Source organism: Saccopteryx leptura, chromosome 6, assembly GCF_036850995.1.
Source record: "Saccopteryx leptura isolate mSacLep1 chromosome 6, mSacLep1_pri_phased_curated, whole genome shotgun sequence".
Classification (NCBI taxonomy): domain Eukaryota; kingdom Metazoa; phylum Chordata; class Mammalia; order Chiroptera; family Emballonuridae; genus Saccopteryx; species Saccopteryx leptura.
Window position 1 is genome coordinate 132,217,058 of NC_089508.1, and position 27,441 is coordinate 132,244,498.

The window sequence follows — 27,441 nt, forward strand, 5'->3', positions numbered from 1 at the left end:
GGTAGCTTTGGGATCACGTGGGTGATTCCCCTGTTCAAGCCAGCCACGCCAAGCTGACGAGCCCACACTCAGAGCCAGTGACCTCAGGGTTTCAAACCAGCAACCTCAGCATTCTGGGTCAACACTTTATCCACTGTACCGCCACAGATCAAGCTACAATTTGGGAAGAATTATTCTTAATATATGTGACATCAAAGAGGTAGTAAATTGGGTGATGGGTATACAACATAATCAACAGTTCAAATGCTATAAAAATGTTTACTTGAAACAAATGTACTCTTATTGATCAATGTCACCCCATTAAATTTAATTTTCTAAATAAATATTTAAAAAATAATATAAAAGGGGTAATAATATTGAAATATATGTAGTTATGTCAATCAGAAAAAAAGTACCAAAGATTGAAAGACAAAGTTTACTAAAGAATAGCCTGACCAGTGGTGGTGTAGCAGATAGAGTGTTGACCTAAGACACTGAGAGCCCCAGATCAAAACCCCAAGGTCGCTGGCTATAGTGTACGCTTGCTGGCTTGAGCACGGGCTTGCTAGCTTGAATGTGGGGTTGCTGAATTGAGCGCAGGATCACCAACATAATCCCAAGGTCACTGGTTTGAACCCAAAGGTCCCTGGATTAAAGCACAAGGTCGTTGGCTTGAGCCCACGGTCGCTAGCTTGTGTAGGGGGTCACTGGCTTGGCTTGAGCACCCCCAGTCAAGCCACAATAAGAAGCAATCACTAAACAATTAAACTGAAGCAAGTATAAGTTGATGCTTCTCACCTCTCTCCTCTCCCACCTTTCTCTCTTTCTCTCTCTCAAATAAATAAATAAGTAAATAAATACAGCCCTGGGTAAGTGGCTCAGTGGATAAAGCATCGTCTTGGCACTCCAAGGTCATTGTTTCAATCCCTGGTCAGGGCATGTACGAGAAGCAATTGATGAGCACACAACTGACTGGAATAATGAGTTGATGCTTTTCTCTCTCAAATCAATGGAATTATTTTTTATTTTATTTATTTTTAATTTTTAAAAATTTATTCATTTTAGAGAGGAGAGAGAGAGAGAGAGAGAAAGGGGGGAGGAGCAGGAAGCATCAATTTCCATATGTGCCTTGACCAGACAGGTGCAAGATTTTGAACCAGCCACTTCAGCATTCTAGGTCAACGCTTTATCCACTGTGCCACCACAGGTCAGGCCTGGAATTTTTTTTAAAAGAATAAATATAGCCCTGGCCGGTTGGCTCAGCGGTAGAGTGTTGGCCTGGCGTGCGGGGGACCCTGGTTCGGTTCCTGGCCAGGGCACATAGGAGAAGCGCCCATTTGCTTCTCCACCCCCACCCCCTCCTTCCTCTCTGTCTCTCTCTTCCCCTCCCGCAGCCAAGGCTCCATTGGAGCAAAGATGGCCCAGGCGCTGGGGATGGCTCCTTGGCCTCTGCCCCAGGCGCTAGAGTGGCTCTGGTTGGGGCAGAGCGACGCCCTGGAGGGGCAGAGCATCGCCCCTGGTGGGCATGCCGGGTGGATCCCGGTCGGGCGCATGCGGGAGTCTGTCTGACTGTCTCTCCTCATTTCCAGCTTCAGAAAAATACAAAAAAAAAAAAAAGAATAAATATAAATGACAAAACATGTAATATTCAATTTCAGTTGGAACTTTAAAAATGCTATTCAGACCTGGCCAGTTGGCTCAGTGGTAGAGTGTTGGCCCAGTGTATGGAAGTCCCAGGTTCGATTCCTGTCCTGGGCACACAGGAGAAGTGCTCATCTGCTTCTCCACCCTTCCCCCTCTCCTTCCTCTTTATCTTTCTCTCTTCCTCTCCCGCAGCCAAGGCTCCATTGGAGCAAAGTTGGCCCAGGTGCTGAGGACAGCTCTATGGCCTCCGCCTCAGGCACTAGAATGGCTCCGGCCCCAATGGAGCAATGCTCCAGATGGGCAGAGCATAACCCCCTGGTGGACATGCCGGATGATCCCAGTCGGGTGCATGCGAGATCTGTCTTTCTGCCTCCCTGCTTCTAACTTCAGAAAAATACAAAAAAAAAAAAAAAAGAAATCCCCCCAAAAAACATAACACAATTCCATTTTTCCATACATATTGGAAAAAATAGAACTGCAATACCCGGTATTGGCTAAGGAGTAAGGGGCATTGTGATCTGGTATAGTCTTTCTAGAAGGCATTCTGAGCAAAGTGTACATACATACCCTGTGACAGAAATTCTACCTCAAGAAATATATCCTTAAAAAAACAATGGGCAAGCATGCTTCCCCTGTGTATACAGGTGAAAGAGTATAGTAGACAGCTTAGAGTTCTGCAGCACTAAAGCCTGGCCTTGAATATCAGTTCTACCATGCATCACTTGAGTAACTAGGCAAGTGGTTTAATGATCCATATGCCTCAATTTTCTCATCTGAAAACGGGAGACATTTAGAACCTACCTCATAGGATCGATATGACAATTAAATAAGATAGTATATAGCCTGTCCTGTGGCAGCTTAGTGGATAAACAGTAGACCCCTGCAATGCTGAGGTTGCTGGTTCAAAATTCCAGGCTTACCTGGTCAAGGCGCATACAAGAAGCAACTACTATAAGTTGATGCTTCCTGCTCCTCCACCCCCCCCCCTTTCTCTGTCTCCTTTCTTTAACATTGAATAAATAATTTTTTTTAAAAATAAGACAGTATAAAATGTGCATTGCCTGATACACAATTGCTCAAGAAATATGAGAGATGGTTGTTATTGTTGCTCTAACAGGATACTGCATGTGATTTTCCTTAGAATTAGTGATTAGAAGCCACGGGATGAGAACAGAAAAGTGCTAAGTAACCCACACCCTTAAGAAAATTGGCAGTAATTGGAGCCAGCCAATTCCTCCAAAACAGTAGTCAGAAATAGTCTGGGGTTTCCAGCCTCCTCCCTACTTCAGCCACTGTCTAGTCTCTGTAGAAGTGAAGAGGAGTGAAAGGGAGCCAATGGTTTGCTTTGTGGGGAGTGTAGAATTACTTCATGGTATAAAGAGACTGACTCCTCCCAGCAGGAGAGGGTGGAAGCTGCTGTCCTTCCAGGGAAAACAGGTGAGAGGGGAGGCTAACAAAAACTGGAGAGATACATGACCAGTGGTGGCACAGTGGATAGAGCATCAACCTAGAACGCTGAGGTCCCAGTTTCAAAACCCCAACATGGCTCCCATGGTCGCTGGTTTGAGCCCAAGGTTGCTGGCTTGAGCAAGGGGTCACTGGCTTGGCTGGAGCCCCCCAGTCAAAGCACATATGAAAAAGCAATCAATGAACAACTAAAGTGATGCAACTAGGAGTTGATGCTTCTCATCTCTCTCCCTTCCTATCTCTGTCTCTCAGCTTCTGTATGTCTCTGTTTTTCTCTCTCTCGTGTGTGCTAGAAAAAACAAACCCAAAACTGGAGACAAATACAATGCAAGAAGGTGGAACCCACATTCTGATTTTAGTTGGCCATCTGCTAAAGCCATGTGCCCGGCAAGTTTCCCCTTTGACAAAGGAGGGACAAGTATGAACAAAGGAGAGGAGAACTAGAGTGAGATGGCTCTAAGAATAGACCAACGGAGACAAGTAGTTTGGTGTAACAGGGAATATCAGGGAACATGTGTTTCCCCCAGATCCACTACACATTGGAATAGGTGGCTGAATTTGGACTGTCTCACTAATCTCTGCCCAAGAAGGCAGTTGAGAAGAAATGGTCAAACTGGAGATGGCGTCTTCTTTATTAGGGAACTGTGGACTGGGAGGCCTAGACAGACCCTCTGAGGACACCTATACTGGACAACTGTCACACAGTGGGCATTAACACAGAGGCCCATCAGCACAGACTAGAGAAGTAAGGATAATCAACAAAGAGAGCACACACTCAGGCAAGGATGAAGCCTCTTAAAACGGTTCTATTGCTTCTAGCTAGAAGTTTAATATACTGTACTTCTTTCTCTGTAGAACAGATTTCTTTCTCTGTGGACTGGCTTCCCCTCAGCTCAAAATGAACATACTTCAAGCCCAGCCCTACACAGGAATAAAAACTGTATTTAGTTCTAGTATAAAATTCTCAGGTAAGAGACCCTGATTGGTCCAGCATAGCTTGGAATACAGGATCATTAACATGCAATCTTGGGGGACTGTCATCATGAGTTGGAAACACCCCAAAAGTTGTCTCACAGTGTTGATGTAATGACAGAAAATGTTATGTCCCAGAATACTAAGAAAGCTGAGGAATCCAGAAAGGTTTGGGTGGGCTTTGAAATAAACATTATATATGGGGATACAGGGAAGCGAGTATTACTGTACCTCACTTTCCAGAGTTTCACAAAGTGATGTAAAGAGACTGTGGGGTTTTAGAAGGGGCAGAGGAGTCTTGATCTGAGAGAAAGTAAGGGAGAACGACAATTGCCAAAGATAAAGAGACAGGTCATGTCATTTACAATGTGGCCACCTTCACTGCCCCCATAAATCTTTAATAAAATCATGAGATGCTTATGTGATGGGATTTCTGGTGGGCACCTGCAAGGGGATGCAGCTTCATATCCAGGCAGGATCTGGGTCAGGAACAGAGGCAGAGAAGCCTAGGTGTATTTCAACCACTGAAGTGTAGAGTGGTCTTTGAATGACCCCAGACTCTGGGTGTTGGAGCCAAGTTTACCCCATTCTCCAAGTGCACTGAAGCGCCCTAGTTGGTATCTGGGTTACAATCTTAATGGCAAAAAAATAAAAAAAACAAAAAATAAACCACAAAGATTTCACCAATAGAAGTCTGATTTTGAGTAAGGGGAGAGGGGATCAGGAAGCATCAACTTGTATGTGCCTTCTCGTATGTGTCTTGACTTGGCAAGCCTGGGGTTTTGAAACGGCAACCTCAGCATTCCAGGTCAACATTCTATCCACTGTGCCACCACAAGTCAGGCTAGACACCTGATTAAATAAAGTGTGAATTAATTAATTCCTACAAACTCCAAGTCAGAATCCTGATGCTTCACAGGATGGAGTTTCTGGGCTCTGTTCCCTTACCTGTAAAGTTGGGCAGGTGCAATGGAAAGGTGAGGAGTTTCTAAACTCCTTAAAAAAAAAAATTTAAAAAAACATATATATATATAATTGACATATATTATCTCATTAGTCCAGGGATAAGGAGTTTCAAAACTCTTTAGTGTTTCTTAGACTCTAGACTTTAAAACCTCCAGTCTATATTTACTTTGCATACCAGCTTGTCCAAGGAATGAAATTTTCCTGGAACCTCATGGCAATCAGCTATTTTCTTCCATGTTGATTCATACATCTGAGGCCTAAAAGCTCTTAGGTGGAGAGAGCAGGGATTTCTGTATTCAGCATCTTAACATTTGCTCTTTCAATTTTATAGCAGTAGGACTGGAAAGAGGGAGGGGCAATTTTTCTGAGGAAGGAAACATGGAATATCACACGAGACTCCTTGAACTATTTAAAGGTCTGGAAAACGATTCGTGGTAATTTTCTGGTATCATTATTACAGTGCTACTATTTCATTTTGAACAAGGTTTGTGTCTTCTGCTTTAAGGAAAAGTTCTCAAATTTAGTTCCATTGGAATTAAATTGTGACAGCCCACTATGGAACTATTTTCATCTGCCCTGTACCCCTTCTCTTCACCACTCTGACGACAGGAGTGGGCATAATCCAGGCTGAATCATTCCCAGTACCTCCTGCCACTGAATCAGATAGGCAGATGAGCATGTGACCAAGCACACAGCGCTCTTCCCAGAGTTGTGTCTTCTGAAGCTGGTCTCTGTCTTGACAGTGTTGAATTTAACCTAAACTCCGTGTTCTTGGAAAACTGAGATGGTTAAGAAATCCCCCCCACACACACACACACTCTTTTATGTTTCAGGTTACTGCAAAAAACCACTCTTCCTCATGCAACTTAGATAAGACTCATAGCTGATTCCCCTGTTCACCTATGATAAGGCTAGATATCCTCTCCAAATTCCCATGCATTGTCCCATAAATGATTATCTAAACTGTCTGGTGCCCCTGAAACTAGATAGACACAAACATTTCCTGTTCAGCTGACTGACCAAGACCCCTGATTACAAAAACAATTCCAGCTATAAAATCACCTCACCTAGAAGTTGTCTACTCTTCCCTATAGAAGTCTCCAAATAAAGCGACCCTGCTGAGACACTGTGGTCTTCAGATCTGAGGTGCTTTCCTTGTTGCAATAGTCTAAATAAAACTAGATGGCTCATTTGTTTGGTTTCCATCTTTGATAGGCTGAGGAATTGTAAGGATGTGATGTTCTCAAGGTTCCAGTAGCCATATTCCCAGCCAGAGAGAGAAGTCTGAGGGGTTGAGGCTATAGAGGAAAGTAAGGAGTAGCTTGTCTTTGCAAAAGATATCCCACCCTTGTTTCTGGGCCTAGTAACCATCCTTTAAATCCCCCCCCTTTTTTTACAAGGGTTATTAGTTATTTATGTTTGTTTTGTTTTGTTTTGGGTTTTTTTTTGTATTTTTCTGAAGCTGGAAACGGGGAGAGACAGTCAGACAGACTTCCGCATGCGCCCGACTGGGATCCACCCGGCACGCCCACCAGGGGCGACGCTCTGCCCACCCCGGGGCGATCCTCTGCCCCTCCGGGGCGTCGCTCTGCCGCGACCAGAGCCACTCGAGCGCCTGGGGCAGAGGCCAAGGAGCCATCCCCAGCGCCCGGGCCATCTTTGCTCCAATGGAGCCTTGGCTGCGGGAGGGGAAGAGAGAGACAGAGAGGAAGGAGGGGGGGTGGAGAAGCAGATGGATGCTTCTCCTATGTGCCCTGGCCGGGAATCGAACCCGGGTCCCCCGCACGCCAGGCCGACGCTCTACCGCTGAGCCAACCGGCCAGGGCCTAGTTATTTATGTATTTTATGAAGAGAAAGGAGAGCAAGAAAGGTGTGTGGGGGAGGAAGAAATGGGAAGCATCAACTTGTAGTTGCTTCTCACAGGTGCTCTGACCAGCCAAGCCCAGGGCCTAGAACTGGTGACCTCAGCATTGCAGGTTGACACTCTATCCACCACAGGTCAGGCTACAGGATTATTTTGATTTTGGTGTCTGTCATTTGCCACGTGAGTAACCCCAAATAATAAACCCACCACATTTTTTTTAAGTTGAGAGGAGGGGATATAGTGAAGCAGACTCCTGCATGTGTCCTGACAGAGATCTACCCAGCAATTCCATCTAGGGCCAATGCTCAAGTACTGAGCTATTTTTAGTGCCTGAGGCTGAGGCAAGCATACCAATCAAGCTATCCTCAGCTCCTGGGGCCACACTCAGACCAATTGAGCCACTTACTGAGGGAGGGGAAGAGGAAGAGAAGGAGGAGAAGGAGGGGAAGAAGCAGATGGTTGCTTCTCCTGTGTGCCCTGACTGGGAATCAAACCCAGGACATATATACGCTGGTCCGATGCTCTATTCACAGAGCCACCAGCCAGGGCTAAATCCACCACATTTAAAACTCACCTTGCAAATACAGTATCTTCATATAAAAATGCTTGGGGTTAAAATGTATTTTCAGAATTTATCAATAATAAAAAACTGCCTGACCAGGCGGTGGTGCAGTGGATAGAGCGTTGAACTGGGATGCCAAGGACCCAGGTTCGAGACCCCGAGGTCACCAGCTTGAACGCGAGCTCATCTGGCTTGAGCAAAATAAAAAATGCTCACCAGCTTGGACCCAAGGTCGCTGGCTCAAGCAAGGGGTTACTCCGTCTGCTGAAGGGCCGTGGTCAAGGCACATATGAGAAAGCAATCAATGAACAAGTAAGGTGTCACAAAGAAAAACTGATGATTGATGTTTCTCATCTCTCTCCGTTCCTGTCTGTTCCTATCTATTGCTCTCTCTGACTATCTCTCTCTCTGTCCCTGTAAAGAAAAATAATAATAATAATAATAATAATAATAATAAACCATTCACATGGATGTTTACTAGACTTATTAAAGTGATCATTTTGCAATATGTACTGTTAATGAACAAAATTCAACTAAGTAAATTTAAAGATATAATAATGACCACAAAGTTAAAAGACACAGACAAAATAGAAAAATATTTATAAAATATAAAACAAAACATTTATTTTTAATTTATTTATTTTTTTTTTGTATTTTTCTGAAGCTGGAAACGGGGAGAGACAGTAAGACAGACTCCCACATGCGCCCGACTGGGATCCACCCGGCACGCCCACCAGGGGCGACGCTCTGCCCACCCGGGGGCGATGCTCTGCCCCTCCAGGGGTTCGCTCTGCCTCGACCAGAGCCACTCTAGCGCCTGGGGCAGAGGCCAAGGAGCCATCCCCAGAGCCCGGGCCATCTTTGCTCCAATGGAGCCTTGGCTGTGGGAGGGGAAGAGAGAGACAGAGAGGAGGGAGGGGAGGGGTGGAGAAGCAAATGGGCGCTTCTCCTATGTGCCCTGGCCGGAAATCGAACCCGGGTCCCCTGCACGCCAGGCCGACGCTCTACCGCTGAGCCAACCGGCCAGGGCCTAAAACAAAACATTTATATGTAAAATATTAAAAAGTTTCTACATGCCTGACCAGGCAGTGGCACAGTGGATAGAGTGTCTCGGATTGGGACACAGAAGAACCAAGTTCAAAACCCCGAGGTCGCCAGCTTGAGCACGGGCTCATCTGGTTTGAGCAAGGCTCACCAGCTTGAGCCCAGGGTAGCTGGCTTGAGCAGGGGGTCACTCAGTCTGCTGTAGGCCCCAGGTCAAGGCGCATATGAGAAAGCAATCAATGAACAACTAAAGTGCCACAAAGAAGAAATGATGCTTCTCATCTCTCTCCCTTCCTATCTGTATGTCCCTATCTGTCCCTTTCTCTGTCTCTTTCTGTCTGTCACACACACACAAAAAAAAGTTTCTACAAATCAATATTAAAAAGATAAAAATCTGCCAGTCCTGTGGTGGCACAGTGTATAGAACATCAACTTGGAATACTGAGGTTGCATTTGAAACCCTGGGCTTGCCGGGTCAAGGCACATATGATAAGCAATCAATCAACAACTAAAGTGAAACAACAACTATGAGTTGATACTTATTGCTCCCCGCCTCTTCCCGGTAAAATCAATAAATAAAATCTTTTTTTTTTTTTTTTTTTTTTTTTTGAGACAGAGAGAGTCAGAGAGAGGGACAGACAGACAGGAAAAGAGAGAAATGAGAAGTTATCAATTCTTCCTTACGGCTCCTTAGTCTCCTTAGTTGTTCATTGATTGCTTTCTCATATGTGCCTTGATCGTGGGGCTACACAGCAGACCAAATGACCCCTTGCTCAAGCCAGCAACCTTGGGTCCAAGCTGGTGAGCGTTACTCAAACCAGATAAGCTCGCACTCAAGCTGGTGACCTCGGGGTCTCCAACCTGGGTCCTCCGCGTCCCAGTCTGATGCTTTATCCACTGCGCCACCGCCTGGTCAGGCAATAAATAAAATCTTTAAAGAGAGAGATAAAAATTCAATAGGAAAAATAGGCAAAGAATTTGAACAGGCAATTCATGAAAAACAGTCTTCAATGATCACATGAAAAGTAGTTAATCAACAATATATCATATTGGTTTATTAGACATACGAAAGTTAAAGTTTGACCACTCTCAGGTCTGGTGAGTAAGCAGTTCTGGGTACAACCTATTTAAAGGGCAATAGATGGCCTTGGCCAGGTAGCTCAGTTGGTTAGGGCATTGTCCAGGCATGCAGAGGTTGCAGGTTTGATCCCCAGTCAAGGCACCTACAAGAATCAACCACTGGCCCTAGCTGGTTAGTTCAGTAAACAGCATCCTACCCAAACAACAAGGTTGTGAGTTTGATCCCCAATCAGGACACACACAGGAAGCAACAAAAAAAATGCATGACTGAGTGAAACAAATGTTTCCCTCCCCCCTCTTTCTCCCTTTCTCTCTGTCTCTCTAAAAAAACAAACAAAAAATAAATAAAAGTTAAACCTTGGCCAGATAGCTCTGGAGTGTCGTCCCAGAGTGCAGAGGTTGTTGGTTTGATTCCTCGGTCAGGCCACATACAGGAGCAGCTCTATGTTCCTCTCTCCCTCTCTTTCCCTGTCTCTCTCTCTCTCTCAAAATAAATAAACAAGAAAACCAATGATGGCACGTGGAGCAACAAAATTGATCTCTCTGTCTCTCTCCCTTCCTCTCTCTAAGAGTCAATGAATTAAAATAAATAAATAAAGGGAATTAGATGATATCTAACAAAATTGTAAAATGCTCATATCTTGCCCTGGCCGGTGGGGAAGTGGATAGAGCATTTCTTGGGTGCAGAGGTTGCCTGCTGAATCTGGAAGTTGCCTGTTTGAGCCCAGGTTAGGGCACCTATGAGAAGCAATCAATGGGTACACAACTAAGCTGAAGTAGGAGTTTATGCTTCTCTTTCTCTCCCTCCCTTCCTTCATTCCCTCCCTCAAATGAATGGGAAAAAAGTGCTCATATCCTTTTATCTAGCAATTCCACTTCTATGAGGTCATCTTACAGACACAGTGAGTACTTAAAAATCTTGTTCATTCCATCTTCGTGCTAAACAATCAAATTGTTCAACAACAGGGTACTGGTTGGATAATTTGTGGAATAACCATGTAATCCATATAACATAATACATAAAAAGAATTAGGTCTGTTTGTGCTGATATGGAAAAAGATGTCTTTGAGTACACTGAGGAATAAACAAAGCAAGCTGAAGAACAGAACAGATAGTGAGATTCCATTGTTCTGAGAACAAGATGTACTCAAAATGTGACACCACCTTCTAGATCTCCCAATATTAAATCACTTTTTTCCCCCTTCACTCAATTATTTTTCTTTAGATTACTTATGCTCCTTGGACACTGCCTGTTTATTGTCTGAAAAAAGCTCCATGTATACAAGAGCTCTATTTTCAATGCTTTATCCTCAGTTCCTGAAACATTTTAGGTGTTCAATAAAATATTAATTAAAAAATAAATGGAGACCTAGAAACATACATATATATTTCAAAGTTATATATGTTTCAAAGAATGTGTATTTAAGGTAACAAAGCCTCCGTAATCTGACGCTAAATGCCAAAATATCCTAAAATAATTATTTGTATAACCTTTTACCCATTATACAGTATCATTTGGTGGTTATAACGTCCCTATGAAATACATAAAAACAAATAATTAACACACATTTTCACTTCATGGTTTGCTTAAAGTTAGTCTGTCAGTTAATGGTCTCCTATGCAAGCTTGGTTGAATCTGCGGGTGCGAAACCTGCGTGTAGGAAGCGTCCACTGTATTTATTGAGGAAAAGTCCCCTTGTAAGTGGACCCGCACAGCTCGAACCCGTGTTGTATCCATCCTTCAAACCCGTCTTCAGGTCAGACCACGGCCCTCACCCCTCTCCCTCGAGCTGGAGCCCACACCTGAGATACAACACACACTGCGAGGCGAAGCCGCGAAAGGCCCCCCCCCCCAACCCCGCCCACGTCGGCGTCCTACGGGCTCGAGGCCCACGCCCACTCCGAGGAGTTTCCCAGAATCCTGCGCGGCAGGCTCGGCTGCGCTAAGATGGCGACTCCCATGCATCGGCTCATATCCCGGAGACGAGCGTAAGTGAGGCCCCAGTCGGGCGGCGGGCGGGCTGGGGGCGGGGAGAAGCGCGTCAGCCGGCGGGGAGCCGGCGCCCGGAAGCGGGCCGGTGACGGGTCCTCAGTGGGGACCGGCAGAAGGTCGCTGTTTCTAACACGTTGGTGTCCTGCTACCGGCTCGGCTCGGCAATGAGATTACTGTCCGTGGGCTATTTTGTAGAAGACCGCTGCGTGGGGTCCACGGGGCGGGACCTGGGGGTGGGGGCCCAAAGCGCCTCGAGTTTGGTTTCCCGGAAGGGGACGCACAGGAGTTGGTCACCAAATGGTGACCACCCCACAGGTGGCCGGGCAAGCCTGCAGCCCGGACCCAGACTCCCCACTGACCGGCAGAAACCTCCGGCTTCCTTATGCAGCCTCCAGCCTGGCCGGCTTCTTCTGCCTCCTGCTAGCAGCTAGCGACTTCCCTGGGAACAGCCTGCCCACCACGCCGGCTTTCCTCCCGCGTTGTCCTTTCACTTTCTGCCATTCATTGTTTTCAATAAACATTAATTTTTCCACTACTTGCTACTCTGTGCCAGAATTTGGGTATACAGAAAAAGAAGGGTTCAGGACAAACCACGTTTTTGTTATGGGAAGAGTCGATAAACTAAACATTTTAAGTAGATGAAGTTGGTGACAAGAACTGGGAAGGAAATAGGTGGTGGAAAGAGAGGCCCTGGTTAAGTTGGTTAGACAGAACAGGTATTTCTGAAGAGGTGACGTTTGTGGGAAAGGGATCAGTAATGAAATGTTTTGGGGACAGAGCATCCAGTGTCATAGTTAATTGCTTTGATATAGGAAAGAAGTTTGTTTTTAAGAACTGAAAGACAGCCATTGTGGCGAATGAGAGAAAGTGGCACAAGAGATTTGTTGTACACAGATAATGCAGGAGTTATCCCAGACACTCCTTTTTCTTCTTCCAACCTGGACCCCAAACGTCTGCTTCTTTTTCATTCTCTCAGCAAGCAGTTCATGCCATCACCATTGCACATCAATAATGTATTGCTAACATTCTGCTAATGTATATATTATTTATATTTTTTATCCTTAAGAGGCCTATCCATTCTTTTCTCCCCTCCATCAGACTCTGTCTCTCATGCCAGTTGAGAAAAGTTCCTTGAACATAAGGATAAAGAGTTAGAAAGTCCAGAGTACTAGTATGTTTGATGGAGGAAGAAGGCTTCGAAGTCAGATAGTTCTGAGGTCAATAATGAAGTAATAACACTTAATAAGCATGTTAAATGACATCACCAGTGTCTACACTCTTAATTCTCAGTTCCATACTTATAGAGGTTCAGTCCTTTGATGTCAAGATGGCCACAGTATCTATAGGGTCCTTAATATCTTCTCAGCTTCTAGTTTGTGGCATCTTATTGATCTAGATTGGGTTACATGCCCAACCCTGAGCCAAGTCTTTGGTATTGTAAAGCTCTAATTGACTCAGGTCTCATTTTTTTCTCAGTACAATTGAATGCATACTTTACAAATCACTGATGAGCTGGATGGGTAGGTCAGAAAAGTAATAAAGACTAGAATGGCAAAACCAACCAATGTCCACTCTAAATATGAAGTGAAAGTGAGACTTTTAGCACCTGAAGAATATTGTTTCCTGTTTCAGAAGTATCAAAATTCTGCAAGTGTTCTATGTCTAGAGTGTGCCTGTATTTGGTACAGGAGCTACACAGAAAACACAAATCTTTGGGGGCTTCTGGTCTAGTTGGGAAGAAAGCATATGATGTATAATAAAAGCTGTCAAGGTATACTAACTATAAGTCTGCAGACAGAAAAGAAGTGCCTTCAGAGTCTGTGGTAGGGTGGTGAAGAGCTTGGGGAATATTTTTGGAGAGAAAGCAGAAAAGAGGCCTTTGCTTTTCATTTTACATTCATCAAAAAGATTTAGTTTTGCCCTGGCCAGATAGCTACATTTGTTAGAACATATACACAAAGGTTGCCTATTTGATACCGTCAGGGCACATACAGAAGCAGGTCGATTTTCTGTCTCTCTCCCTTCCCCTTTCTCTCCAGAAAAAGGGGAAAAAATCAATAAATTTTAAAAAGTGTATTTTAAAAAGGTAATTTTATTTATAAAGAGCATATATTCTTTTTCTTTTAATTTTTAATTTTTAATTTTTGCATTTTTCCGAAGCTGGAAACGGGGAGGCAGTCAGACAGACTCCCGCATGCGCCTAACCGGGATCCACCCGGCATGCCCACCAGGGGGCGATGCCCTGCCCCTCTGGGGCATCACTCTGTTGCATCCAGAGCCATCCTAGCGCCTGAGGCAGAGGCCACAGAGCCATCCTCAGTGCCCAGGCAAACTTTGCTCCAATGGAGCTGTGGCTGTGGGAGGGGAAGAGAGAGACAGACAGGAAGGAGAGGGGGAGGGGTGGAGAAGCAGATGGGCACTTCTCCTGTGTGCCCTGGCCGGAAATCGAACCTGGGACTCCTGCACGCCAGGCCGACGCTCTACCACTGAGCCAACCAGCCAAGGCCCAAGAGCATATATTCTATAATAAACAAGTTTTAAACAGCTTTTAAGTTAGTCAAGAGAAGTGAGAAAGTACTATTGTCTTCCTTTTAAAAAGGTCTTTGGACTAATAGGGAAAAATAAGAGGAAAAAAAGCCAATTTTTTTTTGTGTGTGTGTGAGAGACAGAGACAGAGACAGGCAGGAAGGGAGAGAGATGAGAAGCATCAACTCATAATTGTGCCACTTTAGTTGTTCATTGATTACTTCTTGTATGTGCCTTGACAGGGGGCTCCAGCCAAGATTGCAACCTTGGGTTCAAGCCAGTGACCTTTGGGCTCAAGCCAGAGACCATGGGTTCATGTTGATGATCCCACACTCAAACTGGTGAGCCTGCACTCAAGCCAGTGATCTTTGGGTTTCAAACCTGGGACCTCAGCATCCCAGGCTGACGCTCTATCGACTGTGCCCCTGCTAGTCAGGCAAAAAAAAAAAAAAAAAACACCTAAATTTGAATTCCCCATGCAGCAAATCTCTCAGGTACTTAACTTTAAATCAACTGAAATGAGATTATTTTTGCTTTTTAATTATATGTACTCATATTCATGTAGGTAGATTATAGAATCTTGGCACAACTGAGGTAATTTCTTCTACTGAGCTCTTCACTGGATTCCACCACTGTCTCTTCAGCATTCAGGGTAGTCATCTAACTTTCACTGGAAGATCTCCAGGAAGGACATATTCACCTCCTGAAGTAGCCTGATACATTTTTCAAATCTATCAAAAAATTTATGCTGAGCTAGCTGAAAGGAAATAATATTTATGAAGCTAAACCCTGCTTCCTTTTAACTTTCCAACTTATGACCTAAACTGATTTCCATTTGAATTGCCATTAAGTTGAGCTTCCCCTATCTTGTACTTGTATTGATTTTCTATACTTCAGTATCAGATTTACTTTTACCCTTGTTAAGTTTCATCTTGTTAGATTTGACACAGAGTTCCAGCCTGTCAAGACCTTTTTGGGTCCTGATTTTGGTCATCTGTTGTATTAGCTATTCCTCCCAGTTTTGTATCAACTGCAGGTTTGGTAAGTATGCACATCTGTGTCCTTTATAAAAATGCTGGACAAGACCAAACTGAGGACCAAACCCTACTGGCCACCACTAGATACTTCTCTCTGTATAACTTATTTCAACTTGTTATACAATACTCTTTGTCCCTGATGTTCAACTGATCTACTAATTATTCTGTTTTGTTCACAAGGATCTTGTGAGAGACTTTCCAGGATGCCTTATTGAAATACAAATACCCAAAAGGCAATACAGTATTAGTCTGGAATGATTTGATACCTAGTAATCATGGCTTTTCTTTCTGAATCGATTTAATAAATCCAGCCAGAATTTTGGCTGGAATGGATGTCAAGTTCACTGGTTTAGTTTGTGGAATCTACCTTTCTCCCCACTTCTAAAGTCAAAACAGCATTAACCTACTTTCAGTCTTTCAGCACCACTCGTGCACCAGGGCTCCTCATTACCAGCAAAAGTCCAACAGTCTCACCTGGAAAATCTCTGGTATGTCAGTGAACAATCATATGACTTAAACACATTCAGAATGGATAAAGACTCTCTTACCTTCTCCTCAAATATCTTGGACTTCAGTTTTAGTCTTTTCATTCTGTGTGTAATTGTATCTGAGTTCAGACTGCAACAAAATAAAAGAGTTCTTCTTGTTCTCTTTAGCCCATTACGTGATATTAGTGGCCTATTTGCCTATCATGCCAAATAGTGAACATATCCTTTTTTTGATTCCTTACGCTTTAAATATAACTAAGACACAAAATGAAGCCATTTTCGATGTTCTTGATATTTTTTACTAGTCTCAACTCATGTTGGCAGAATTTCAGATACTTCTGTTACAGTCCTTTACCAACAAACAAAAACTTGTTGAGATTTTTATTGGTATTACTTTGAATCTATAGATCAGTTTGGGGAGAATGGACGTTTTTACAATATAGTGTGTCCGTAAAGTCATGGTGCACTTTTGACCAGTCACAGGAAAGCAACAAAAGACGATAGAAATGTGAAATCTGCACCAAATGAAAGGAAAACCCTCCCAGTAGGATGATGTAGCAGCATGTGCGCATGCACAGATGATGATGTAACACCGTGTATACAGCGGAGCAGCCCACGGCCATGCCAGTCGAGATGTGGATGGTACAGAGGAAAGTTCAGTGTGTTCTGTGGCTCACTAAATTCGAATCCGTGACCAAAGTGCAACGTGAATATCGGCGCATTTATAATGATATGCCACTACATAGGAATAACATTACTCGGTGGAATAAGTCGTTGAAGGAAACCGGTAGTTTGGTGGAGAAACCCCATTCTGGTAGGCCATCAGTCAGTGACGAGTCTGTAGAGGCTATATGGGATAGCTATCTAAGGAGCCCTAAAAAATCCGTGCGTGAGCCCACATTGAACTGCACTGAATAGGTATGAAACTGGGAGAGTTTTCCTTTTATTTGGTGCAGATTTCACATTTCTATCGTCTTTTGTTGCTTTCCTATGACCGGTCAAAAGTGCACCATGACTTTACAGACACCTGTAATGAGCCTTACAATCTATGAATGTGGTATATCCCTTTATTAGCCACTTGTCTAAATGTCTAATTCCTCTCAGTAATGTTTGTTTTCTGCATAAAAGTCTTGCACAAATTATCTTTATTTCTAGGTGTTTGATATTTTTCAGGCTATTATAAATACCACCTTTTAAAATTTAATTTTGAGCTGTTTTTATTATATAGAAACTATTTGTTTTTATGTGTTGACCTTATGTTGAACACAGTTTGGCAAACTGAATGCCTCCTGCTGCCTATTCTTGTAGGCTTGCAAGCTAAGAATATTATTTACATATGTATGTATGTATGTGATTGAGTTGATGATAGGGAACATTAACTTTGAACCTGAATTGAGTAAAACGTTATCCTCTAGATAATTTCATTCTTATCTTTTTTGTGAAATATTTTTATTATCAAAAATATTTCTGGAAACAGTTTTGTCTCCTATTATAGAAATATCTACATAATATCCTCACTTTGCCTTTTGGTCTGCAAAGCCTAAAATATTTACTATCTGATCCTTTACAGACAGATTGCCTTGCTTGATTTGCTTATGAATTCAAACTACTTCAAAAATTTTTTCCGTGAATTCTTTTATATTTGCTATGTACAAATACATCATTAATGATGAATGACAACTTTATTTCTTCCTTCCCAGTTCTCTCATCTGTTTTTCTTTGCTTGCTGCATCTTAATTTAATTTCAGAAACTGAGATTTTTCTTAGTCTCCTCAAAGTCTAGAAACTGAACTACATTCCATATATGGTTAGATTATTCTTAGAGGATAGATAGCCCCTAAGAGTCCTAATTTGGATACAAACCACAGGGTTGATCACTCTGGATTGCCATCTTCTTCCGTATCTTGGCTTGGTTATTCTTTATCTTCTTGTTAGTGCTCAGATTTTTCAAGCAGATTATTTTAAATGTTTTGCCTGTTTTTATTTTTTCTAGTTCTGATCCTAGGCATTGTCTGAGTTACTCACTGCCATTACTGGAGTGGAATTGAGGAATGAAGATTTGAGCTCAGTTCTGTCTTAACTTCAAGGTCCATGCTCTTAAACACTTCCTGTGCTGTCTTTTTATTAAATCTAAACATGAACAATTTAAAATGTAAAATGATGTTTATTTTTTTAATAGAAACAAACATAATTTTACACTTTAAATTGTTTATTCTCTTCAGGGCAGAATATGTCAAGTCAAAATTTTAAGGCCTGTATTCTGATTTTTGCTCTGTAGTGAAGCAAATAAGCAACACATAAGATGTCAGAAATGCTTGGAATTTGGACATTGGACTTATGAATGCACAGGAAAAAGAAAATACCTACATAGGCCTTCAAGAACAGCAGAATTAAAGAAAGCTTTAAAAGAAAAAGAAAACAGATTATTGTTACAACAAAGGTAAGTTTACATGTGGTATCCAAAGGAATATTTTAATTTGTATTTATAGAATTTATTATTTTTTTAATTTATTGTGTTTGCATAGATTCTAGTGTCTCCCTGAATGCATCCCCTCCCCCGTATTTATAGAATTTATTAAGGACCTAAATGTCTCATGGTGATTATCCAGACTTAGATGATAATATTAACTAACTTTTAATAAGTGCTTACTATGTACAAGGAAGGCACTATGCTAAGTATTAGCATATTTAAGCATCATATCTATAACATAAAGGTTTACCCCATTTTACCTATGAAGAAACTGAATCATGGAGAAGTTCACACCTTGCTCAGGGTTGTCACACAGATAGTTAGTCAAAAACTTAAATGTTAAACTGACCAGTCTCTCCTTAGAATCCATGCTCTTAATCATTTTGCCTTATTGCCTCAACTGCCAGTGACATGACAACAGAATACTATGTGGTAGATCATATGAGCGGATATGAAAAGATATCCAAAGTAGGAATCCAAGATACTTAGGGTAAGTATATAGACCAAGTAGAGAACACTATATATAATATGCTATCATTTATGTTTAAAAAAGGAAAAAATAATGGTTTTTTAAAAAAATACAAACAATTGATAATAGTAGTTTCTTTCTAAAAGGAGAACTGGGGCCTGACCAAGCAGTGGCGCAGTGGATAGAGCGTCAGACTAGGATGCGGATGACCCAGGTTCGAGACCCTAAGGTCGCCAGCTTGAGTGTGGGCTCATCTGGCTTGAGCAAAAAGCTCACCAGCTTGGACCCAAAGTCGCTGGCTCTAGCAAGGGGTTACTCTGTCTGCTGAAGGCCTGCGGTCAAGGCACATATGAGAAAGCAATCAATGAACAACTAAGGTGTCTCAAAGAAAAACTGATGATTGATGCTTCTCATCTCTCTCCGTTCCTGTCTGTCTGTCCCTATCTGTCCTTCTCCCTCTCTCTGACTCTCTCTCTGTCCCTGTATGTAAGTAAATAAATAAATAAATAAATAAAAGAACTGGGCCCTGGCCAGTTTGCTCAGTGGATAAGAGCATCAGCCCAACATGCAGACGTCCTGGGTTCGATCCCCAGTCAGGGCACACATGAGATGCCACCATCTGCTTCTCTTCCCCTCTCTTTCCCCTTCTCTGTCTCTTCCCCTTTCACAGCCAGTGGCTCAATTGGTTTGAGCTTCAGCCCCGAGGATAGCTTGGCTGGTCTGAGTGTCAGCCTCAGGCACTGAGTCTAGCTCTCAGTTGATTCCAGTATCAGCCCCAGATAGAGGTTGCTGGGTGGATCCCGGTCAGGGCACCTTCGGGAATCTGTCTCACTATCTCCCCTCCTCTCATTTAAAAAATAAGTAAATAGTGCCTGACCTCTGGTGGTGCAGTGGATAAAGCGTTAACCTGCAATGCTAAGGTCCCTAGTTCAAAACTCTGGGCTTGCCTGGTCAAGGCACATACAGGAGTTGATGCCTCCTGCTCCTCCCCGCCTTTTCTCTCTCTTTCTCTCTCTCTCGTCTCTAAAATGAATAAATAAAATCTTTAAAAATATATTTAAAATAAATAAATAAATAAATAAATAAAAGGAGAACTGGGTAGCAAGGAACTGGAAAATTGTTATTTACCCTTTTATGTCCTTTGAATAAAACTTTCAAAATTTCAATGAAATAGGTAAGCATACATGTTAAGAGAAACTGAAATAGGGAGGGGTTGAGTCCACTTTGTGCTATAAATTAGAAGCACTGTCTTCAGGACTCTTAGCTTTATAATAGTGTTGTAAACATCTGAACTTCAAGGCAGCAGCCATCCAGTTTGTGAACTTGAGGCTTTTCAAGGGTTATGGAGGAATAGATGAGTAATCAGTTTCTAGATTATCAATATCATATATACTTTTCCCCCAAGTTAATCTGTATGAGAACTTGCCTCCTGGTTCTCCTTTTCCATGTCCCCTTTCCCAACAAACCCTTCTTTAATTCACAAAAGAAAGGCATACCTCTCATCAATCTCTAATCTTTCCTTGGTGTGTTGTCCTCATGTATAAAAACCTAGAGATTTTTCAAAATACTGGTATTTGTACTGAGAAAGTGAATGGCCCTAATTATTGGGGATAAATTATTTTGTAAATTTTTTCCCCAGTGAAATTGAAATAGACCTTATTGAATTGTCAACTTATAACTATATTTTAATGATACATCATTATGTTACTTGTAGAGTTTAAGATGGGAGAAGTTCAAAGAATTGAGTGACATCACTAAAACAAAACTCTTTCTATTCCCATCTACCTATTCAGATTAACAAGATTTATCAGGGTTAAATCTATAAAAATTAAATAGAGGAATTGAATTGATGTTGAACCTTGTCACAGTCTAGCAATAAGATTCACAGATACATAAACTAGAAAAAAATACCCATGTCATTAAGATATGCATTTTCAGCCTGACCAGTGGTGGCGCAGTGGATAAAGCATCCACCCAGAATGCTGAGGTTGCTGGTTTGAAACCCTGAAGTCGCTGGTTTGAAACCCGGAGGTCACTGGCTCTGAGCACAGACACATCAGCGTGAGTCACTCATTGGCTTGAGCAGGGGTTCATCTACCTAATCCCAAAGCTCACAGCATGAGCCCAAAAGTCACTCTCATGGAAAGCCCAAGGTCACTCACTGGCTTAAGCAAGGAGACACTGACACACCCCAGTCAAGACACATAAGAGAAGCTCAATGTACAATTAAAGTGAAAGCAACTATGAGTTGATGCTTTTCCCTGTCTCTCACCCTCTCTCTCCCTTCCTCTCTTTCACTCTCTCAAAAAAAAAAAAAAAAAAAAAAAGAGATGTATTTCCAATAAAATTATTTTATATATAATAATTATTAAAATTTATGATACATTTTACATTGTTTTAATCAATTTTGTAGTAATGATAATGGTAACTCAGTTCAAAAATTTTAAACACTTTTTTTTTTCACAGCTCTAATATTTTATTCCATGGTACCAGATAAGGAAAATTATAAAAAAAACAGAATTTTTACATTTTTTCTCACTAGCAATGGGCATTATTACATGCTTCATATATTCAAGTGAAATAAAATGTAAGACAAAACTCAAATTTTTAATATTTTTACAGTAGCTTTCTTCTAGGGATTAAATATTATATAATACTAACTCCACCTGACCAGGCGGTGGCGCAGTGGATAGAGCATCGGACTGGGATGCAGAGGACCCGGGTTTGAGACCCCGAGGTCGTCAGCTTGAGCGCGGGCTCATCTGGTTTGAGCAAAAAGCCCACCAGCTTGAACCCAAGATCCCTGGCTCCAGCAAGGGGTTACTTGGTCTGCTGAAGGCCCGTGGTCAAGGCACATATGAGAAAGCAATCAGTGAGCAACTAAGGTGTTGCAACGCGCAATGAAAAACTAATGATTGATGCTTCTCATCTCTCCATTCCTGTCTGTCTGTCCCTCTCTCTGACTCACTGTCTCTGTAAAAAATAAATAAATTAAAAAAAAAAAATACTAACTCCAACAAGTTAGAGTTATTAAATATTAATATGTCAGTGAGCAACTTTATTTCTGATGCTACGCTTTATTACTAGTATTCAGTCAAATCATACACATGTAAATTTAAGTATTTTCAGTCAGACAATACTATATTGGATAATGGCTGACCCTTGTTTAAACACAAGACTTCCACACCTCAATGAAAACAACAGCATATCTTGAGGCTGACAGCTAAAAGCCTAGAAGCAATAAGAGAAAACAAAAAACCTCAGCACAGAATTGATCTAAAGCAAATTATGCCTCCTCATTTTCCTCCTATAGACTCATTCTAATCTAACTCAATACTGTAACTGCTCTATCCCAATACAGCATTATGTGGTTGGGACCCAACTGGGCTAGTTATGTCTGGTGTTTTTTTAAAGGGGAATATTTATTACCTACTTCATGATACAATTAAGTGTAACAGCTATTCAATCAAGGGTTAGTAGCTGTTTTTAAACAGCTTAATTCTATCCCATGACCAGAGATATGGATCCCTAACTCCATCTATTTACTAATTAGTCATCTTTATGTAAAGGAGATAAAACAAAAGGGCCCAAAAAGGACAGCATACTTTCATCTTTTCTCTTGAATTCAGATACTTAAGTTTCAGGAGCCATGTCTATATCACACCTTTGTTAGACCAGAACATTAAGATCCTTAAGATAAAAACGAAGTTTAATTTGGCATTCAAGGCATTAAACGCATGATATCTAAGGTAGAATGGGTCTTTCAGAGAATGCCTAGCCACATCAGCTTGAGTGCAGGGTTCCTAGCTTGAGCGTGGGATCATAGGCATGACCCCATGGTTGCTGGCTTGAGTCCAAGATCACTGGCTTGGCAAGGGGTCACTCACTCTGCTGGAGACTCTTCTGGGGTGATAACACCTGTTTTCTTAAACTTTGATTCCTTGAGGACCAGGGTCAGGTACTCAGCCACCTCCAGTGCCTTTCCCTTTACCGTGTTTATCACATTCTGCATCCTGGGGCCGGAGCAGCGGCTGGCCCCGCGACGGTCTGGGAGCAGGCGGGACGGGGATCAGGAGTCAGAAAACGTCCCAGCGGCCGCCCACGGCGCCGAAGGGACCGGACTGGACGAGGAGAGGTGCGGCTGGCGCCGAGCCGCAGGAGGAGAGGCACTGGCCGGGCCCAGCTGTCGCCTCGCCGCCAATTTTAAACACTTTTAAAGCCTATCAACACAGGTAGTTAAAAGATACAATTTCAAATTATGTCAATGTTTTTATTACAGAGAAGTATCATAAGTGATCAGTAAAATTTTCAAGCATAAAAATATTTAGAAGCCTGACCTGTGGTGGTGCAGTGGATAAAGCATCCACCTGGAATGCTTAGGTCACCAGTTCAAAACCTCGGGCTTGCCCGGTCAAGGCACATACGGGAGTTGATACTTCCTCCTCCTCCTCCTCCTCCCACTTCTCTCTCTCTCTCTCTCTTTCTTTCTCCCTCTCTCCCTATCTCTCTCTCTCTGTTGCTCTCTCCCTCTCGCCTCTCTAAAATGAATAAATAAAATTTAAAAATATATACATATTTAGGATACATTCTATGAGAAAGCAGAATAAAAGCCTAAATTCAAAAGGAGGAAAAGAATGTAAAAGTACCAAATGTTAAAGATAAGCTTGTTCATGTATTTTTTAAGTGAATTGCAGTGGGTATCAAATTATTGTGACATTTGCTTTCCATTGAGTACAGTTATCAAAGTCATATAACAATTTTCTTCTTAAAAAATCAATATAGCCCTGGCCAGGAAGCTCGGTTGGAGCATGGCCCCAATGTGCCAGGGTTGTGAGTTCAACCCCTGGTAGGGGCACATACAGGAATTGACCAATGAGTGCATGAATGAATAAAACAAATTGATGTCTCTCTCTTTCTCTCTTCCTCTCTCCCTCTTTCCCTCCCTCCCTTTGTTTCTCTCTCTCTCTCCCTCTCTCTCTAAAATCAATAAAAAATATTTTTAAATACTGAAAAAATATATGTTGAAAATATAATTTATCAGTGATTATACCCTTTACAAATATTGAAACTTACAATAAATAAAGTAGGAGGGAGAAATGGTTTTTCAAAATTCTTTTATTAGAAATGTAAACAAGAAATGTTTGAAGACCTCTGTCCTAAAAAAAATATATAATAAAATATATATATATGAGTTATGAATAATTTCATCCCAACGTTTACTTTTACTTTTGTTTTTCTAGTTGTATTACACATCTATCTTGATCTTAAAAATACATAGACCTGGCCCTGGCCGGATGATTCAGTGGTAGAGCATCGGCCTGGCGTGCAGGAGTCCCGGGTTCGATTCCCGGCCAGGGCACACAGGAGAAGCGCCCATCTGCTTCTACATCCCTCCCCCTCTCCTTCCTCTCTGTCTCTCTCTTCCCCTCCCGCAGCCAAGGCTCTATTGGAGCAAAGTTGGCCCGGGCGCTAAGGATGGCTCTGTGGCCTCTGCCTCAGGCGCTAGAATGGCTCTGGTTGCAACAGAGCAATGCCCCAGATGGGCAGAGCATCGCCCCCTGGTGGGCATGCCGGGTGGATCCCGGTTGAGCGCATGCGGGAGTCTGTCTGACTGCCTCCCCGTTTCCAACTTCAGAAAAATACAAAAAAAAAAAAAAAATACATAGACCTATGTGAATTTTTGATAGGGCTCTGTTACATAAAGACTGCTGATTTTTGGTTCAATGCTAAAACAATGGAAGTGTGTGAATTTAAGTGATCATGGTATCTTGTGGTGTGGTTTTTTTGTTTCGTTTTTTTTAAATATTTTTCTGAAGTTGGAAATGGGGAGGCAGTCAGACAGACTCCTGCATGCGCCCAACCGGGATCCACCCGGCATGCCCACCAGGGGGTGATGCTCTGCCCATCTGAGGCATCGCTCTGTTGCAACCAGAGCCATTCTAGGGCCTGAGGCAGAGGCCACAAAGCCATCCTCAGCGCCTGGGCCAACCTTGCTCCAATGGAGCCTTAGCTGCGGGAGGGGAAGAGAGAGACAGAGAGGAAGGAGAGGGGGAGGGGTAGAGAAGCAGATGGGCGCCTTTCCTGTGTGCCCTGGCGGGGAATTAAACCCGGGACTCCTGCACGCCAGGCCAACACTCTACCACTGAGCCAACCAGCCAGGGCCATTGTGGTGTGGTTTAATAAATGAATTTCTTCCACTTATTTTACCCCCAAAATGACAATTCAGTAATTCCATTGTGTAAAACAACTTTACATACATAGATATTTAGATTTGAAGACTCAGAAAATAAAAATAGAAGCATTACATAGGAAATACAGAGAAGTCCAGAAAATGGAAATATTAAATTTATAAGACAGTGCTATAATAATAGAAGTAATTCTGTCATTTGAAACACTAATTTAATATGCATGTCGTTTGGCAGGAATATAACAGCAAGTTATTCATATATTTCATTCAAAAATCACCAGGCTCTGTTCTTTGTAAATAATGTGAGGGAACACAGTCTTAAAGTATTAACTGTCACAGTAAATAACATTTGGGGAACATACAGAAAAATAAATGGTTATTTTAAATTAAAGGTTGCTTTTCTTTTTATATGAAATGGCCGTTTATAATATGATTCCAGAAACTCCCATCATAATTTACAGCTGTTGTGCTATTATTTACTTTGTTTTATTGTTCAGGATATAGTTGATTTAGCCATATCAACCTAAGTTCAAAACTAGAAAAGAATCAAATTGGTACATTTGGTTATCTTAACTACTAACTCATGTGGCTTCTAAGATATAGTTGATAAATGACATGTCTTGCTTCAGTGCCAATTAAGTTGACTCTATGTATCACATATACATAGACAATAGACAACTTCAATAGACAAATTTCCATTTGGTTGTGACAACGAATACTGGAATCTGGGTACATGTTATAAAAGACAGAGTGTTTCTCCAATTTAAGATAGTTTTGGGCATAACAGAAGGATTGGTCTGAGCTATGCAGAATCACTGTTAACAGGTTGTTTCCCCCCCCCCCCCCCCCCCCCCTCTGTTTATAAGCATTGGAGAAACTAATGCAGAAAGAAAGACCAAGAAAAAAAGGTATGTGCAGCTTCAGGAGTATTCTATAGTTAATATGTAATAGTAGTTGGAGGGATGGGAAGAATGATTTAAAACTAGTAGTATAAGATTTGGAACCTGACCTGTGGTGATGCAGTGGATGGGGCGCCAACCTGGAACTCTGAGGTCGCCGGTTCAAAACCCTGAGCTTGCCTGGTCAAGGCACATATGTGGGAGTTGATGCTTCCTGCTCCTCCCCTCCCCTCCCCTGTTCTGTTCTCTGTCTCCTCTCAAAAATAGAAAGAAAGAGAGAGAGAGAGAGAGAGAAAAGAAAAAAAAAGTAAAGAAAGAAAGAATTGCGAAACCTCGAGGTCACTGGCTTGAGTGCAGGCTCATCCAGCTTGCGCGTGGAGTTGCCAGGTTGAGCGTGGGATCATAGATATGACCCCATGGTTGCTGGTTTGACCCCAAAGGTCACTCACTTGAGCCCAAGGTTGCTGGCTTGGGCAAGGGGTCACTGGCTTGGGTGGAAACACCCCCCTTCCCCTGGCCAAGGAATGTATGAGAAGCAATCAATGAACAACTAAAGTGCCACAACTACGAGTTGATGCTTCTCATCTCTCTCTCTTCCTGTCTCTCTCTAAAAAAAAGGGTTTGGAGCTGAAGTTTCTTGTTTGCAATTTATGATTAAATATTATCCTATTTCCTGATATGTTCCTCTCTTTACCAATCTGGAATTTATTGCTTTTATTTCTCTTTTTTTCTCCTACTTTCCAGAGTCTTTCTACCTGTAAATAGTAAATAATTTCTGCTAACTTAGAACAGGAAATGTTATTATTAGACTGGTAAAAAATTATTGACCAGCTATATCTGGTCTAAAGTTAAGATTATGAAACATCTACCACTCTTCATGAGATTTAAATAAGCCAAATTTATAACAATATTCCAATATTATTTGCTGTGGAGCATAATATATTAGCTACACTTAACTTGAACTCTATCTAAGAGAATTAAATTGCTGAAGCAGAACACCTTGCAAAGCGAGGGGAGGAGGCATGGTTACAATAGTTAGGCAATCCTAAAAGTACCAAATATAGGAATAACATGCTAGCAAAGCTTCAGTACATACATGTACATAATATTCATATGGAATTAACATTCTAGTAAATATCAGCTTCCCACACATATAACTGTTGATTGTCTAATAGGTCTAAGAGTGTGACCAGTTCCAGTAGCAATAGCAGTGACAGTTCAGCCAGTGATTCTTCATCAGAGAGTGAAGAAACGTCTACCTCATCCTCCTCCGAGGACAGTGACACTGATGACAGCTCCTCCAGTTCGTCATCTTCAGCTTCCTCCACAAGCTCTTCCTCATCCTCGGATTCAGACTCAGATTCCAGCTCTTCCAGTAGCAGCAGCACCAGCACGGACAGCAGCTCCGAGGATGAACCACCAAAGAAAAAGAAAAAGAAATAGGATCGCCCCACCCTTGTTGGACTGATGGACCGAAAACTTCAATCTGATTCTCAAAAGGGAATTTAGACTATGTTAAAGCCAAATAGATTAACTGGCCAAAATTTTGAAAGCTCAAAAGTTTCTAAATGTTTTACATTATAAGAGTATAAGAAGTGATAATAATGGATTATATATATATACACACACACACACACACACACACACACATACACACACTTTTTTATTGTAAGGGTGAATCTTGTTTTTCTTTTTTATCTTTAAAATGTATCTCCTTTTTTTTTTTTGTATTTTTCTGAAGCTGGAAACGGGGAGAGACAGTCAGACAGACTCCCGCATGCGCCGGACCGGGAT

General features: G+C 42.1%; 1 protein-coding gene across 2 annotated transcripts; it reads left to right on the forward strand.

The window, feature by feature from the left end:
• Positions 1 to 11,510: 11,510 nt before the first annotated feature.
• Positions 11,511 to 27,199, forward strand: ZCCHC10 (zinc finger CCHC-type containing 10). 2 transcript variants are annotated; one of them, XM_066344148.1, is made up of 4 exons: positions 11,511 to 11,567; positions 17,901 to 18,062; positions 25,615 to 25,656; positions 26,823 to 27,199. In XM_066344148.1, exons 1-4 carry the CDS (start codon positions 11,527 to 11,529, stop codon positions 27,088 to 27,090), a joined length of 513 nt encoding a protein of 170 aa, XP_066200245.1. In that variant the 5' UTR covers positions 11,511 to 11,526; the 3' UTR covers positions 27,091 to 27,199. The 2 variants fall into 2 exon arrangements, with proteins under 2 accessions (XP_066200245.1, XP_066200246.1); XM_066344149.1 differs by lacking the exon at positions 25,615 to 25,656.
• The last annotated feature ends 242 nt before the right edge of the window (positions 27,200 to 27,441 follow it).